General features: G+C 40.8%; 1 protein-coding gene across 1 annotated transcript in view; it reads left to right on the forward strand.

Moving 5' to 3' along the window:
• LOC100558436 (B-cadherin) overlaps nucleotides 1-17443 on the forward strand; it is a 47819-nt gene that overhangs the window by 28541 nt on the left and 1835 nt on the right. The window contains exons 6-15 of the mRNA XM_062961675.1: nucleotides 1252-1396; nucleotides 1483-1658; nucleotides 3318-3446; nucleotides 6563-6748; nucleotides 9952-10196; nucleotides 12034-12176; nucleotides 13374-13595; nucleotides 15068-15292; nucleotides 15942-16072; nucleotides 16185-16328. Coding sequence (XP_062817745.1) covers nucleotides 1252-1396; nucleotides 1483-1658; nucleotides 3318-3446; nucleotides 6563-6748; nucleotides 9952-10196; nucleotides 12034-12176; nucleotides 13374-13595; nucleotides 15068-15292; nucleotides 15942-16072; nucleotides 16185-16328 — 1746 coding nt within the window. The remainder of the gene's footprint in view (nucleotides 1-1251; nucleotides 1397-1482; nucleotides 1659-3317; nucleotides 3447-6562; nucleotides 6749-9951; nucleotides 10197-12033; nucleotides 12177-13373; nucleotides 13596-15067; nucleotides 15293-15941; nucleotides 16073-16184; nucleotides 16329-17443) is intronic.

Raw genomic sequence — 17443 nt, forward strand, 5'->3', positions numbered from 1 at the left:
TAGGGCGAGTGCGTTGCCCTTAAAAATGTGCATATCTCTCTTTTCCACTTCCATATGGAAAATAGATACACATACATTTCTAAAGGCAGTATACTCATCCTAAGATCCCAGTTCCCTTTGTCCTGAGCATCATATAGGAGGCAATGTTAACACAGGGGAGATTTGGAAATATTTTGCAAAGGTTCACCTGCGGAACTCACTGCCACAGTATGTATGTATATGGCGATGGTGGCCCAGATCCCCTTTTCCTCTGGTCTGAGGATCATATAAGAGCCAATGATAACAAAGGGGAGTTTTGGAATTATTTTGCAAAGGTTAACCTGCGGAACTCTCCGCCACAGTATGTACGTATATGGCAATGGTGGCCCAGATCCCCCTTCCCTCAGCCCTGAGGATCATATAAGAGCCAATGATAACAAAGGGGAGTTTGGAAATACTTTGCAAAGTTTCAACTGTGGAACTCACCGCCACAGTATGTACATATATGGCGATGGTAACCCAGATCCCCCTTCCCTCTGGTCTGAGGATCATATAGGAGCCAATGATAACAAAGAGGAAGTTTGGAAATACTTTGCAAAGTTTCAACTGTGGAACTCACCGCCACAGTATGTACATATATGGCAATGGTAACCCAGATCCCCCTTCCCTCTGGTCTGAGGATCATATAGGAGCCAATGATAACAAAGAGGAAGTTTGGAAATACTTTGCAAAGTTTCAACTTTGGAACTCACCGCCACAGTATGTACGTATATGGCGTTGGTGGCCCAGATCCCCTTTTCCTCTGTTCCGAGGATCATATCGGAGCCAATGATAACAAAGGGGAGGTTTGGAAATATTTTGCAAATGTTCACCTGCGGAACTCACTGCCACAGTATGTACGTATATGGCAATGGTAGCCCAGATCCCTCTTCTCTCTGGTCTGAGGATCATATAAGAGCCAATGATAACAAAGGGGAGTTTGGAAATATTTTGCAAAGGTTCATCTGCGGAACTCACCGCCACAGTATGTACATAGATAGCAATGGTGGCCCATATCCCCCTTCCCTCTGGTCTGTGGATCATATAAGAGCCAATGATAATAAAGGGGAGGTTTGGGGTTGGATGGAAATACTTTGAAAATATTAAACTGCGGAACTCACTGCCACAGTATGTATATGGAAATGGTGGCCCAATTGGAAAGAGGGGTTTGGGGAGTTTCTTGCCCAGGCCCCCCTCCCAGTGATAGTCATGATGGATGCTTCTTCGTTGCAGCTCTTCTCTTATGCCGTGTCGGCCAACGGTCAGTCGGTGGAGGACCCCATGGAGATCATCATCAAGGTGGGCGACCAGAACGACAACCGGCCCGAGTTCACCGAAAAGGTCTTCCAAGGATTCGTGGCAGAAGGAGCCACGCCAGGTATAGACGGGGATGAATACAACCATGGCCTATCTTGCTTCCATTGGACCACCAAGACCTGCCGTACTCACCTGCCTTCCTTCCAGGTACGGCCGTGATGACCGTGACGGCCACCGACAAGGACGACAGCGTGGACACCTACAACGGGGTCGTCACCTACTCCATCACCAACCAGAACCCCAAGGAGCCCCACAGCCAGATGTTCACCATCAACAACCAGACCGGACTCATCAGCGTCATCACCACCGGGCTGGACAGAGAGGTGAGCCATTTGTGCCATTCGCACCCGGGACTGTGCCTTTAAGAAACCTATGGATTTATGATGACTTTATTAATATATTAAGCAAGGAATCCTCCGAGATAGTTTGATTAGTTCCTTCCTCTGAAATAGAGCTCAGGGTATTCATTGGCGGTCTCCCATCCAAGAATCAACCACGGCTGGCCCTACTTAGCATCCAATATCAGTTGAAATTTGGTGCCTTTAGGGTATTTGGGCCTTTAGTTTGCAGCATTTGGGTAAAATAGACTAAGGTCAGACCATGTGCATATAAATATACAGTAGAGTCTCACATCCAACGTTCTGGATTATCCAACGCATTTTTGTAGTCAATGTTTTCAATATATCATGATATTTTGGTGCTAAATTCGTAAATACAGTAATTACTACATAGCATTACTGTGTAATGAACTACTTTTTCTGTCAAATTTGTTGTATAACATGATGATTTGGTGCTTAATTTGTAAAATCATAACCTATTTTAATGTTTAATAGGCTTTTTCTTAATCTCTCCTTATTATCCAACATATTCACTTATCCAACATTCTGCCAGCCCGTTTATGTTGGATAAGTGAGACTCTACTGTATATGTATATATGGATATGTATGGCAACCCCATTCATTGTATAGCATTTGCATAGGCAAGAAAAACTCAGAGGTGATTTGGCCAGTTCCCTATTATTATTATTATTATTATTATTATTATTATTATTATTATTAAATGAATAGTATAAATAAATAAATATTATAAATAAATATTATTAATATTATATTAAATATTAAATATTATTATTAATTTATATCCCGCTTTTTCTCTGCTAAAGAAGACTCAAATGCTTTTTTAAAATGCATCGCGAAAAGAAAAAAAAAACCCAATAAACAAATTTGGTAAATGACGTAATAATTCCTTCCTCCAAAATGTAGCCTTGCATTCCTTTGGCGGTCTCCCATCCAAATACTAACCACGGCTGGCCCTGCTTAGAATTTTTTTTGTCTCCTAGCCAAAATTTCTTGCAATTTCCCCAAATGGCTAATGCTTATTTAAAATGCATCATGAAAAGGAAAAAAACCCAATAAATAAATATGTTAAATGACGTAATAGTTCCTTCCTCCAAAATGTAGCCTTCCATTCCTTTGGCGGTCTCCCATCCAAATAACAACCAGGGTTGTCCCTGCTTAGAATTTTTTTTTTGTCTCCCAGTCAAAATTCCCCACAATTTCACCATAAGACAAACTTTGAAATGTATTTTCCTGCAATAATTGTATTAGGATAACACTTTTTTCTCCCTAAAAAAAAAAGTTTGTAAACTTTTGAGATCCAGCAAGATGTTGCAAAAATAAGCCAAAGGGAAGGGAAGAAGTACATGTGTGTGAGTGCTTTAGGAACTTTCTTTTTAACTAAAGTCCCAAAATCCATTTTGAGGTAATAATATGGATTGGGCCAAACCTAAAAAGGTACAAAATATGCACGTTTTAGATTCTTACAAGATTCTTCATCAGAAAAGATGCTGCAAAATGCAGGAAAAAAGGTACAGAGGGAAGACTTGCAAGTCTTGCATTCTGCATGAAATGTCGGAAGAGCAAAAAAGGCAATAAGGAATTGAAGCTTGTAAAGAAATGTGTTTTCCTTTTGCTCGCTTTCAGAGATACCCGCAATACGAGCTGACCATCCAAGCCACGGACATGTTGGGCCAAGGCTACAGCACCCCGGGGACGGCCATCATCACCGTCACCGACAAGAACGACAACCCGCCCATATTTGACCCCAAAACGGTAACCCTACAACTCTCCCTTCGCTCTTGCAATTGTGTAATATAGAGTCATGTATATTGAGTCATGTATATCACACTGTATCAATTCTACAATACTGTTGTTATTATTTATATCCCTTTTTTCTCTCTAAAAAGAGACTCAAAAGTATTTATTATTATTATTATTATTATTATTATTATTATGACACAGCAAACAAGATAGATATGCTGGATTTCGTATCACAAAATCACAAGTCGAACACTTCCCAAGTGTCTAGGACTGTGTGATGTATTATTATTATTATTATTATTATTATTATTATTATTATTATTATTATGACACAGCAAACAAGATAGACATGCTGGATTTCGTATCACAAAATCACAAGTCGAACACTTCCCAAGTGTCTAGGACTGTGTGATGTATTATTATTATTATTATTATTATTATTATTATTATTATTATTATTATTTTATTATTATGACACAGCAAACAAGATAGACATGCTGGATTTCGTATCACAAAATCACAAGTCGAACACTTCCCAAGTGTCTAGGACTGTGTGATGTATTTTCGGATGATGCGCACAGATCCCAGCAGGGTGGCCTTTTGCAGTTGGCAGATCGTAATTCTGTCAATGTCTATTGTTTCCAAATGCCGGCTGAGATCTTTTGGCACGGCACCCAGTGTGCCCATCACCACCGGGACCACCTGCACTGGTTTCTGCCAGAGTCTTTGCAGTTCAATCTTGAGGTCCTGAGAGCGGCTGAGTTTTTCCTGTTGTTTTTCGTCAATGCGACTGTCACCTGGGATGGCGACATCAATGATCCAACCCTTTTTCTTTTCCACAACTGTGATGTCTGGTGTGTTGTATTCCAGAACTTTGTCAGTCTGGATTCGGAAGTCCCACAGTATCTTAGCGTGCTCATTTTCCACGACCTTTGTTGGTTTGTGATCCCACCAGTTCTTTCCTGCTGGGAGGTTGTACTTGAGGCATAAGTTCCAATGAATCATTTGGGCCACAGAGTTGTGCCTCTGTTTGTAGTCTGTCTGTGCAATTTTCTTACAGCAGCTGAGGGTATGATCCATGGTTTCGTCGGTTTCCTTGCAGAGTCTGCATTTTTGGGCCATAAGCTGATTTTTCGATCTTGGCCTTAATTGCATTTGTTGTTGTTGTTGTTGTTGTTCTTCTTCTTCTTCTTCTTCTTCTTCTTATTATTATTATTATTATTATTATTATTATTATTATTATTATTATATTTATACCTCACTTTATATCTCCCAAACTCAAAAGCAGTTTGAAATAAAAGCATTAGCATCCTATATATCTATATCTATATATTTATATTTTTCTCTCCCACCAGAGACTCAAAGCAGCTTGACATAAAAGCATTGGCATCCTATATATATATATATATATCTATATATATCTATATCTATATATCTATCTATTAGTATTTATCTTTACCTCTCTCACCAGAGACTCAAAACAGCTTGATATAAAAGCATTAGCATTCTCCCCCCTCCTCCCTCTCTCTCTCTCTCTCTCTCTCTCTCTCTCTCTCTCTATATATATATATATATATATATATTATTTAACTTTATCTCTCTCACCAGAGACTCAAAGCAGCTTGCCATAAAAGCATTAGTATCCTATATATCTATATCTATCTATATCTATATATCTATCTATAAATATTTATCTCTCTCACCAGAGACTCAGAACAGCTTGACATAAAAGCAATAGCATTCTCTCTCTAAATATATACATATACATAAATATATGTATATAATATTTATCTTTCTCTCTCCCACCAGAGACTCAAAGCAGCTTGACATAAAAGAATTAGTATCCTATATATCTATATCTATCTGTATCTATATATCTATCTATAAATACTTATCTTTACCTCTCTCACCAGAGATTCCGAACAGCTTGACATAAAAGCAATAGCATTCTCTCTCTAAATATATACATATACATATGTATATAGTATTTATCTTTCTCTCTCCCACCGGAGACTCAGCTTGACATAAAAGCATTAGTATCCTATATATCTATATATGTCTATATATATCTATAAATATTTATCTTTATCTCTCTCACCAGAGACTCAAAACAGCTTGACATAAAAACAATAGCATTCTCTCTCTAAATATATACATATACATATACATATGTATATAGTATTTATCTTTCTCTCTCCCACCAGAGACTCAGCTTGACATAAAAGCATTAGTATCCTATATATCTATATATGTCTATATATATCTATAAATATTTATCTTTATCTCTCTCACCAGAGACTCAAAACAGCTTGACATAAAAACAATAGCATTCTCTCTCTAAATATATACATATACATATGTGTATAATATTTATCTTTCTCTCTCCCACCAGACTCAAAGCAGCTTGACATAAAAGCATTAGCTTTAATCTATATATATAAAAGAGTGATGGCATCACGGCGACCCACAAAACAACAAAACTACAGGCCCCCCAACCTCGAAATTTGACAACACAACCCATCATCCACGCCTCTAGGTTGATACAACAAAAAGAAAAGAAAAATAAAGTCCTAATTAGAGGGAGAGGAATAATTGCTTTTATCCAATTGCTGCCAGTTAGAAGGCTAAACTCCTCCAACTTGGTCTCCTAGCAACCCAATAAAAAATAATAAAAAACACTAAAAATAATTAAAAAATTTATACAATAAAATACTATAATAACAGAAAATAACTAAAAATAATACAAAAAATAATAAAATATAATAAATAAAAAGATAACTTACAATAATAATAATTTAAAAATACAAATACCGTCAAATAAAAATTACACAACAATTTTTAACCAATACCACCACCACTTTGCCACAGCAACGCGTGGCCGGGCACAGCTAGTATATATATATGTAATATTTATATTTATCAATTTTATACATTTTTATGCACACAGCCTGGAGACCATTTTTATGCTCGATATTATTAAATCCCCTTTTGTGTGAAACCAAGTCCGAGCCCAGAGGGGTCACTCTCTCAGCCACAAAGTATTTTGAGAAGTCCAGATAAGGATTGCTTGTTACAATATGGAAGTATTGATTCTCGTTGACCCGTCTATCCTTTCGTCCGCCTTGCAGTACGTGGCCAGCGTGCCGGAGAACGTGGCCAACTACACCGTGGCCCAGCTGACCATCATCGACGCGGACCAGGAAAACACTCCGGCCTGGAAAGCCAAGTACACCTTCTCTGCAGGCAACGGGGCAGGGAACTTCGCCATTGAAACGGCTCCGGACGGAAACGACGGTCTCTTGACCACCGTCAAGGTGAGTTATGGGTTATGGACTGCAACTCCCACAATTCCTAACAGACTGTTATCTCCTTGCATCCCTTCCAAATTGGAAAGGAATGTGTCGACAGCTGATTGGCTGAGCCACCCAGGAGACAGAATTCCGATTGGCTGCTGTCTCTAGTGCTGAGACAAACTATTTTAACTGTCATTTTCACCTTGGAGGGTGAAGAGAGCGCTGACTGGAAACAGTCGGGAAAGAAATGGCTGCCAACTGATTATTTCTAAGGCATGAAGCATATTTAAAGACTGTTTATTCCCTCTGTACTCTATGAATTCAGAGAGACTGCTGTATATATTGTTGTCCTGTTTGACCTTTTGAGCTGCAGTAAAGTTACCGCTAGCTGTTGCACAAGCCTGAGTGACACTTTATTATACTGCAAGGTATATCTTGGCTCAGAAACGGTGGTAATGCTTCTATTTATTTACAGCTACAACCCCCAACAGGTTAGGTAAAACTAAGGTAAAGGTTTCCCCTGACATTAAGTCCAGTCGTGTCCGACTCTGGGGGTTAGTGCTCATCTCCATTTCTAAGCCGAAGAGCCGGCGTTGTCCATAGACACCTCCAAGGTCATGTGGCCGGCATGACTGCATGGAGCGCCGTTACCTTCCCGCCTGAGCGGTACCTATTGATCTACTCACATTTGCATGTTTTCGAACTGCTAGGTTGGCAGAAGCTGGAGCTATCAGTGGGCGCTCACTCCACTCCCCGGATTTGAACCTGGGACCTTTCGGTCTGCAAGTTCAGCAGCTCAGCGCTTTAACACATTGAGCCACCAGAGGCTCCATTCCCTCTGTACTCTTGTGTGAATTCAGAGAGACTGCTGTATAGATTGTTGCCCTGTTTGAACTTTTGAGCTGCAGTAAAGTTACTGCTAGCTGTTGCACAAGCCTGAGTGACACTTTATTATACTGCAGGGCATACCTTGGCTCAGAAACAGTGGTAATGCTTCTATTTATTTACAGCTACAACCCCCAACAGGTTATGGATCCCTAATTTCTCTACTCACAGCTGCAGCTGTTTTCGAATTGCTTAGGTGGACAGTAAGCTAGGATATTAAACCGGTGCTCAATCCGACGCGGGCTTCGAACTCATGACCGTTTGGTCAGCAGTGATCTATTGCTATTGGCTATTAACCAGCTGCGCCACAGCCCGGCCCTACATCCCCAAGGGGTCATTTAAGGTCAATGAATGGGGTCACTTTAGCTAGAGTGAAACGGAAATAGGAAAAGTATGGTATATAATATAGTTTAAAGTAACTAATGTATAAGTTCTAGATTTGTAAGTTTTATATTTCTATCGTGATATAATCTTTTATATATCCAATCTGTAACACCAACTCGTATCCAACTTGTATAAGAAAGGGGTTGTGGTGACGTACCTACTTGATTTAAATGAAGTCAGTGATAATCCATAACCCTGTCCCTGTTGTATATCCAACAACTAATGTTAATCTATTTGCAGAATTTGTTCCAAAAAAGAAATATATATTCTAAATTAAGTATCCAATAGTTATATTATTATGCAACTGGAATTGTATAACTCTTAACACAAATGTATAATATGGCAACACTTCACATAAGTATACCTATAAACCTGTTGCAGTTTCAGGTTTTAATCTCAGTCTTGACACATAAAGTAAATTAAACCCAACAAAAAAAAAGTCTTGATAATGTTCTCAAATGCTGCTGGAGTTTTTATCCAACTGGGTTTGTACAGTTTTTAACATAAATATGTATACTTTAGTAACACTTCACATAAGTATTCCTTTAAAACTATTGCAGTCTCAAATTTAACTCCAGTCGAGACTTACTTGCCTTTCGGAAAGCCTGCAAAACCTTGCTCTTCCGACAAGCTTTCAATGGGTGAAAAACTCGGGGCTATGTCTGTTTTCATTGTTGCTTTTATTGTTGTTTTTTTTGTTATTTTAAAGCCAAGTGTATTGTTTAATCTATTTTTGTAAACCGCTCCGAGCCAAACTGGGAGTAGCGGTATATAAGTTTAATAATAATAATAATAATAATAATAATAATAATAATAATAATAATAATAATAATAATAAAAATAAAGAGTAGAAATCAAACAAAGTCTTACTGATGTCTTGATCACTTTCTCAAGCAATGCTGAAGTGTAAAGTAATAATAATAATAATAATAATAATAATAATAATAATAAGTGTTCGACTTGTGATTTTCTGATATGAAATCCTGCATATCTATCTTGTTTGCTGTGTCATAATAAAATAATAATAATAATAATAATAATAAGTTTATTTATATCCCGCCTCCATCTTCCCCCGAAGGGAACTCGGGGCAGCTCACAGCACAATCAGATACAAAACAATGATAAAATAAAATATGAAACATCAAAGAACAATAATAAAAACCAATAATAATATATACACAGCAGCCGAAAAAACACAACACGGTATTAAAACATCGAATTAAAAACAATGAGGTTGTAATAGCGGATAAGCAAGGTGCACATTATGAGTTACAAATTTTAAATAGATAAAGTGCAATAGATTCACTTAAGATCACATCGGGTAGGGAGGAGCCCTGAATTAATATCAAGTAATCGGGAAAAGAGCGACTAGTACAAAAGGAAAGTAGAGTCACTTGTGCAGCTGGAATAAAGTATATGATGATACCAACGTAGAGTACAGTAGAGTCTCACTTATCCAACACTCGCTTATCCAACGTTCTGGATTATCCAACGCACTTTTGGAGTCAATGTTTTCAATATATCGTGATTTTTTGGTGCTAAATTCATAAATACAGTAATTACTACATAGATTACTGCGTATTGAACTACTTTTTCTGCCAAATTTGTTGTCTAACATGATGTTTTGGTGCTTCACTTGTAAAATCATAACCTAATTTGATGTTTAATAGGCTTTTCCTTAATGCGTCCTTATTATCCAACATATTTGCTTATCCAACATTCTGCCGGCCCGTTTATGTTGGATAAGTGAGACTCTACTGTAGTTCCAAATCAAAGTAGTTCATCGATCTGTTTCAGGGTTTGAGAAATTGGTGGTTATTTTAAGTGATGAATTTGATCCGTTGGTGGGTACCAGGGATGGCCAGGTGATCTAAGGTGCCGGGGTGTTTACGACTGGTTTCACTTTAGCCAGGACAAGAGCCATTGCTGACCTTTCCCACCTCCATCCTTTCCAGGGCCTGGACTTTGAGTTTCAGCAAAAGTACATCTTGGAAGTGACGGTGGTCAACGAGGAGCCCTTTTCTGTGACCCTCCCGATCTCCACGGCCACCGTCACGGTCAACGTGCAGGACGTCAACGAGGCCCCGGCCTTCTCTCCCCCCGTGATGGCCGTGACGCAGCGGGAAGACCTCCCCGTCGGGCAAGTGGTGGCCACGGTCTCGGCCAAGGACCCCGACACCTTCCTGCAGCAGACCGTCAGGTAACCGGCATCTGTTAAGGGAAGGATTAAGTTCATGAAAGCATATAGTACTGGCCCCATAGGTTTAAGTCTATGAAGGCTTCTGCCAGGCATGGGCCAACTTTGGCCCTCCAGGTGTTTTGGACTTCAACTCCCACCATTCCTAGCAGCCGGTAGGCTGCTAGGAATGGTGGGAGTTGAAGTCCAAAACACCTGGAGGGCCAAAGTTGGCCCATGCCTGGCTTATGTTATTTATTGCATTTCTATAACGCTTTGCTCACCCCTGGGATGAGGTGTACAACATAATAAATGGCAAAAATCCAATGCCACATATGTATCTAAATCAATAACATATAGCTATGAATTAAAACCATTAAAAACTAAACAAAAAACACATCAAACATGGACACAAAACATTAGACATTCTAGAAATTGCACCAATCATATAGTCAGTGAAGACCTACACAATGCATCATATGGTCAGTGAAGACCCATATAATGTATTATATGGTCAGTGTAGGCCCTTATAATGCATCATATGGTCAGTGTAGACCCGTATAATAGTTTCAAACTTATTTATATGACAGTGTGGATCCAGCTATATAATATATTATGATCAGTGTAGACCCATATAATGCATTATATGGTCAGTGTAGGCCCATGTAATGCATCATATGGTCACTATAGAGCTGTATAATACATCGTATGGTCAATGTAGACCTGTACAATGCATCACATGGTCAGTATAGACCCGTATAATGCATCATATGGTCAGTGTAGATCTGTACAATGCATCATATGGACAATGTAGACCCGTATAATGCATCATATGGTCAGTGTAGACCCGTATAATGCATCATATGGTCAGTGTAGACCTGTATAATCCATCATAGGGTCAGTGTAGATCTGTATAATGCATCATATGGTCAGTGTAGACCTGTATAATCCATCACATGGTCAGTGTAGACCCATATAATGCATCACATGGTCAGTGAAGATCCGTATAATGCATCATATGATCAGTGTAGAGCCGTATAATTTATTTATTTATTTATTTACATCATTTATATTCCGCCCTTCTCACCCTGAAGGGGACTCAGGGCGGATCACATTACATATATTAGGCAAACATTCAATGCCTTTTTAACACAAGGACAAAGACAAACAAACATAGCTCCGCGGGCCTCGAACTTATGACCTCCTGGTCAGTGACTCATTGCTCTCCCGTCTGCCCCACAGCCCCGGGCCAATTGAACCATGCATCGTATGGTCAATGTAGATCTGTACAATGCATCACATGGTCAGTATAGAGCCGTGTAATGCATCCTATGGTCAGTATAGAGCCGTATAATGCATCCTATGGTCAGTGTAGACCCGTATAATGCATCATATGATCAGTGTAGAGCCATGTAATGTATCATATGATCAGTGTAGAGCCGTGTAATGCATCATATGGTCAGTATAGAACCGTATAATGCATTGTATGGTCAATGTAGATTTGTACAATGCATCACATGGTCAGTGTAGACCCGTATAATGCATCACATGGTCAGTGTAGACCCGTATAATGCATCACATGGTCAGTGTAGACCCGTATAATAGTTTCAAACTTATTTATATGACAGTGTGGATCCAGCCATATAATATATTATGATCAGTGTAGACCCATATAATGCATTATATGGTCAGTGTAGGCCTTTATAATGTATTATATGTTCATTGAATCATATGGTCAGTGAAGACCCTTATAAGAGTTCCAAACTGCTTAATATGGCAGTGTGGATCCAGCCATAAAGGAAGACAAGAAAAGTCTTGGTTGCAATATCCTCACTTGTCTCCCTTTTGGTTTCTCGTGCAGGTATTCCATTGGGAGCGACCCGGCCGGCTGGTTGAGAATCAACGCCGAGAACGGCATCATCGAGTCCCGGTCGGAGTTGGACAGGGAGTCTCCCTTTGTGCAGAACAGCACCTACGTGGCCCTGGTCCTGGCCAGCGACAGCGGTGAGGGGGCCTTTGGGGGCAAATTCATTAATATCCTGCTTTTTCTCCTGGTATGGGTCAGAAGAAGGCCCACAGCAAAATACAGTGGGGTGGATGGCCTCTAGGGTTCCCCCCAGCTCTTTGATCATTAATATAATAATATAATAACTTTTATATTATTATTTTATTGTATGACACAGCAAAGGAGACAGATATGCTGGATTTTGTATCACAAAATCACAAGTTGAACACTTCCCAAGTGTCTAGGACTGTGTGATATATTTTCGGATGATGCGCGCAGATCCCAGTAGGGTGGCCTTTTGCAGTTGGCAGATCGTGATTTTGTCAATGCCTATTGTTTCCAAATGCCGGCTGAGATCTTTTGGCACGGCACCCAGTGTGCCCATCACCACCGGGACCACCTGCACTGGTTTCTGCCAGAGTCTTTGAAGTTCAATCTTGAGGCCCTGAAAGCGGCTGAGTTTTTCCTGTTGTTTTTCGTCAATGCGACTGTCACCTGGGATGGCAACATCAATGATCCAAACCTTTTTCTTTTCCACAACTGTGATGTCTGGTGTGTTGTGTTCCAGAACTTTGTCAGTCTGGATTCGGCAGTCCCACAGTATCTTTGCGTGCTCATTTTCCAAGACTTTTGGAGGTTTGTGATCCCACCAGTTCTTTGCTGCTGGGAGGTGGTACTTGAGGCATAAGTTCCAATGAATCATTTGGGCCACATGGTTGTGCCTCTGTTTGTAGTCTGTCTGTGCGATTTTCTTACAGCAGCTGAGGATATGATCCATGGTTTCGTCGGTTTCCTTGCACAGTCTGCATTTTGGGTCATCAGCTGATTTTTCGATCTTGGCCTGAATTGCCTTTGTCCTGATGGCTTGCTCCTGGGCTGCAAGGATCAGGCCTTCTGTCTCCTTCTTCAGGGTCCCATTCGTGAGCCAGAGCCAGGTCTTCTCCTTATCAGCTTTTTCTTCAATTTTGTCAAGGAACTTTCCATCCAATGTTTTGTTGTGCCAGTTGTCAGCACTAGTTTGTAGTGTGGTTTTCTTGTACTGTTTTTTTGTCTGCTGTGCTTTGAGGAGTTTCTGATTTTTGACTTCAATCAAAGCAATTATTATTAAATTATTATTATTATTATTATTATTAAGAGGAATGGGTAGAGTGGGCTGGTCGAACCCAAGCATGACATCTGTGTCCATTTCCTTGCAGGTTCTCCTCCAGCCACCGGCACCGGCACCCTCCTGGTCTACCTCCAGGACATCAATGACAACGGCCCCGAGCCGGATCCACGTGCCTTTGACATCTGCAGCCGGAGCCCAGAGCCCCAGGTTCTGGGCATCGTGGACAAGGACCTCCCGCCCAACACCGACCCCTATTCGGCCATGCTGGAACTGGGCTCCAGCGCCAACTGGTCCGCCCGCGTCAACAACGGTGAGATAGGGGCCAGTGAGCAGGCAGCAGACCCCATAGACTTACATACACAAAGTCAGAAGTGTACACTTCCGAGGACTTAAACTCATGAAGGTGACATCATAAGTTCATAGGTATTTGTAGACTTCAGCCTATGAAATCGGAAGCGAAAACATTTATAGACGTACGCCGACAAAGTTGGTAATATGAGTTTGCGTAGGCTTACCATATGTAAGCCGAGGCACCTAATTTTACCACAAAAAAACTGTGAAAACCTATTGACTCAAGTATAAGCCGAAAATGGGAAATGCAGCAGCTGCTGGTGCATTTTAAAAACGTTATGTATTTTTATTATTATTTCAAAAATAAAAATAGATAACAATAAAATAACATTAATTGAGGCATCAGTAGGTTACATGTTTTTGAATATTTATATCAAACTGTAATTTAAGATAAAACTGCCCAACTCTGATTAAATAATTATTTTAACCTTCTTCAATGTAAATGTGATTGCGCATCCATCCAATAGTAATAAATACACTAAAATAATAATTGTAGTAATAATGATAGAATAAAATAATAAATGTAATAATGACAATAGAGTAAAATAATAAACATGGCTTTGTGCGCAAGCATTTAATGAATAAGTACTGTATTGACATGGTCTGGACTTAGGTTTATGTGCAATGGTTCCTTGGAAGAATGGTAATAAGTAACTACAGTAGAACCTCACTTATCCAACGTTCTGGATTATCCAACACATTTTTGTAATCAATGTTTTCAATGCATTGTGATATTTTGGTGCTAAATTCGTTAATACAGTAATTACTACATAGCATTAATGTGTAATGAACTACTTTTTCTGTCAAATTTGTTGTATAACATGATGTTTTGGTGCTTAATTTGTAAAATCATAACTTAATTTGATGTTTAATAGGCTTTTCCTTAATCTCTCCTTATTATCCAACATATTCGCTTATCCAACATTCTGCCGGCCCGTTTATGTTGGATAAGTGAAACTCTACTGTATATGTTTTAAGCTTGATTATTGTATTTTAGGGATTATTGTTAATGGTTTTAGATGTGTTGCTGTTTTTATTGATTTGTTTGGCATTGAATTTTGCCAGTTGTTGTAAGCTGCCCTGAGTCCCCTGGGTGGGGTAGAAATGTTGTAAATAAATAAAGAAATAATAGTAACAATAATAATAATACCAGTAAAATAATAAATGTAATAATAATACATAAAGTAAAATAATAAATGTAATAATAACAATAATAGAGAGAAAAAATAATAAATTACATATATACTTGTGTATAAGCCAACCCGCATATAAGCCAACCAGGACCCTCACTCGAGTATAAGTCGAGGGGGGCTTTTTCAGCCCTAAAAAAAGACTGAAAAACTCGGCTTATACTTGAGTATATAGAGTAATTCAGCCAAAGTTGGGCCATGCACTCTGCTAACTCTGTGTCGCTTCTTCCTCCACGAAAAGACCGCCTGACCCTTCAACTGACCAAGGTGCTGGACCCTGGCGACTACAACGTGGCCGTGAAGCTGACCGACGGCCAGGGTCTCTCCCACTTGACGATGGTCAAGGCCCGGGTGTGCGATTGCGAGGGGGCCGCCCAGAACTGCGAGCGGAGGGGTGCCATCGGGTCTGCCGGGATGGGCGTCCCGGCCATTCTGGGCATCCTGGGTGCCATCCTGGGCTTCTTGAGTGAGTATGGCAAGCAGCTTCTCATTGCCCTGAGCCCAGTTCTGAACTTTGCAAAGTTTGCAGCCTGAACAAATCGAGCCCCTATTTGCAGGATACTGTTGCACCTCACCACTGGTTTACCTTACTCTTAACACACACAAGAAAGCATTCCTTTGTCCTTGAGTTCCCACACATTTACCAGCTATTCTAAGAGAACATCTGGGACGATGAACTCTTAACCTTAATCTTGTATCACTATCTAAGGAAGACTCCTCTGACTCGCTGCCAGAGCCACCTGGGACTTGTTGATGCTCTGAATCCTGTGAAATGTCACCTTTATCACTGACTTCTACTTCACTACTAGTCTGTTTATCACAAACTTCTGCTTCACTGCTAGCCTGCAGCCACTCTGACAATTCAGGGCCTTCATCAGCATTTCCTTGTTCAGCCTGCATAAACCCAAATCCTCCTTCATCATCAGACTGAACCACAACAGATACTCTTTATTTTCTATAACCAACCTAGAGCCACAAGGAGGGGCAAATAAGAAATAATAATAAATTATTCTTAATTTATTGCCCCATGTTGGACTGCAATCCCAAGCTCCTCCAGCACGGCTCTGTGGCCATTGCAAAGGTTTCTGACGCTTCCCCATCCCCTTTCCTTCCAGTCCTGCTCCTGCTGCTCCTGCTCTTTGTGAGGAGGAGGAAGGTGGTGAAGGAGCCGCTGCTTCCTCCGGAGGACGACACCCGGGACAACGTCTACTACTACGACGAAGAGGGCGGCGGAGAGGAGGACCAGGTGAGGCTCCCAATATGAATGATTCACTGCACCATGTCTGTTGGGATTGCAACGCCCATCACTTGAAATTCTGGCTCCTGCTTCCTAACCATATCCTCCTTTTCTCTCCCAGGACTACGACCTGAGCCAGTTGCACCGGGGCCTGGACGCCCGCCCTGAGATCACCCGCAACGACGTGGCCCCGACCCTCATGCCGGCCCCGCAGTACCGCCCCCGCCCCGCCAACCCTGACGAGATCGGCAACTTCATTGACGAGGTGAGCAGGGTTTCCAGGGAAAATGGAAGGTTGAGCCGGACCTAAATCTGGAGCCAGCCGTTCAAATCAAGGATGCTCAACCTGGCTTGAAGGATGTGTCCACACTCCAAAACCAAGGCACTTTGGCACCCTTTGAACTGCCATGGCTCAATGCCAGGCAATTTCAAGGATTGTGGTTTAGCAAAGAAGACTTTTTGCCTTCTTTGCTAAAAGAGTGCGAAACCACGTTGAGCCACGGCAGTTCAAGCAGTGCCAAACTGCATTGATTCCACAGTGTAGATGCACCCTAGGTTGTCGTCTTCCTCCTGAAGGAGTTCGTCTTCCATTTAAAGGCCCTTTGGGATACCTGAAGGCCTGTTTTCATTGGAAGGCCCCTCAGATCCCTTAAGACCTTCTTCCACTTGAAGGTCCTTCAGATACCTGAAGGTTTTCTTCGCTCCCTTGAAGGCCTTTTAGATACTAGAAGGTCTTCCACATGAAAGGCCTATCAAGATCCTTGGAGGTGATCTTCTTCCACTTCAAGAAGGTCATCTTTTTCCAACTGAAAGCCCTTTAGATCCCTGAAGGTGGTCTTCTTCTCCTTGAAGGCCTAGCAAGGTCCTTGAAGGTGGTCTTCTTCCCCCTTAAGGCCATTTAGTTCCCTAAAGGTGGTCTTCCACTTGAAGAAGGTTGTTATCTTCTTCCACTTGAAAGCCTTTTAGATCCCTGAAGGTGGTCTTCCCCTTGAAGGCCTTTTAGATCCCCAAAGGTGGTCTTCCACTTGAAGAACGTTGTTGTCTTCTTCCACTTGAAAGCCTTTTAGATCCTCGAAGGTGGTCTTCTTCCCCTCGAAGGCCCTTTAGATCCCTGAAGGTGGTCTTCTACTTGAAGAAGGTTGTTGTCTTCTTCCACTTGAAAGCCTTTTAGATCCCTGAAGGTGGTCTTCTTCCACTTGAAGGCCTTTTAGATCCCTGAAGGTGGTCTTCCACTTGAAGAACGTTGTTGTCTTCTTCCACTTGAAGACCTATCAAGATCCCTGAAGGTAGTTTCCCCCTTGAAAGTATTTTAGATCCCTGAAGGTGGTCTTCCACTTGAAGAACGTTGTTGTCTTCTTCCACTTGAAAGCCTTTTAGATC

This window comes from Anolis carolinensis, unplaced genomic scaffold (assembly GCF_035594765.1).
Source record: "Anolis carolinensis isolate JA03-04 unplaced genomic scaffold, rAnoCar3.1.pri scaffold_9, whole genome shotgun sequence".
NCBI classification, from domain to species: domain Eukaryota; kingdom Metazoa; phylum Chordata; class Lepidosauria; order Squamata; family Dactyloidae; genus Anolis; species Anolis carolinensis.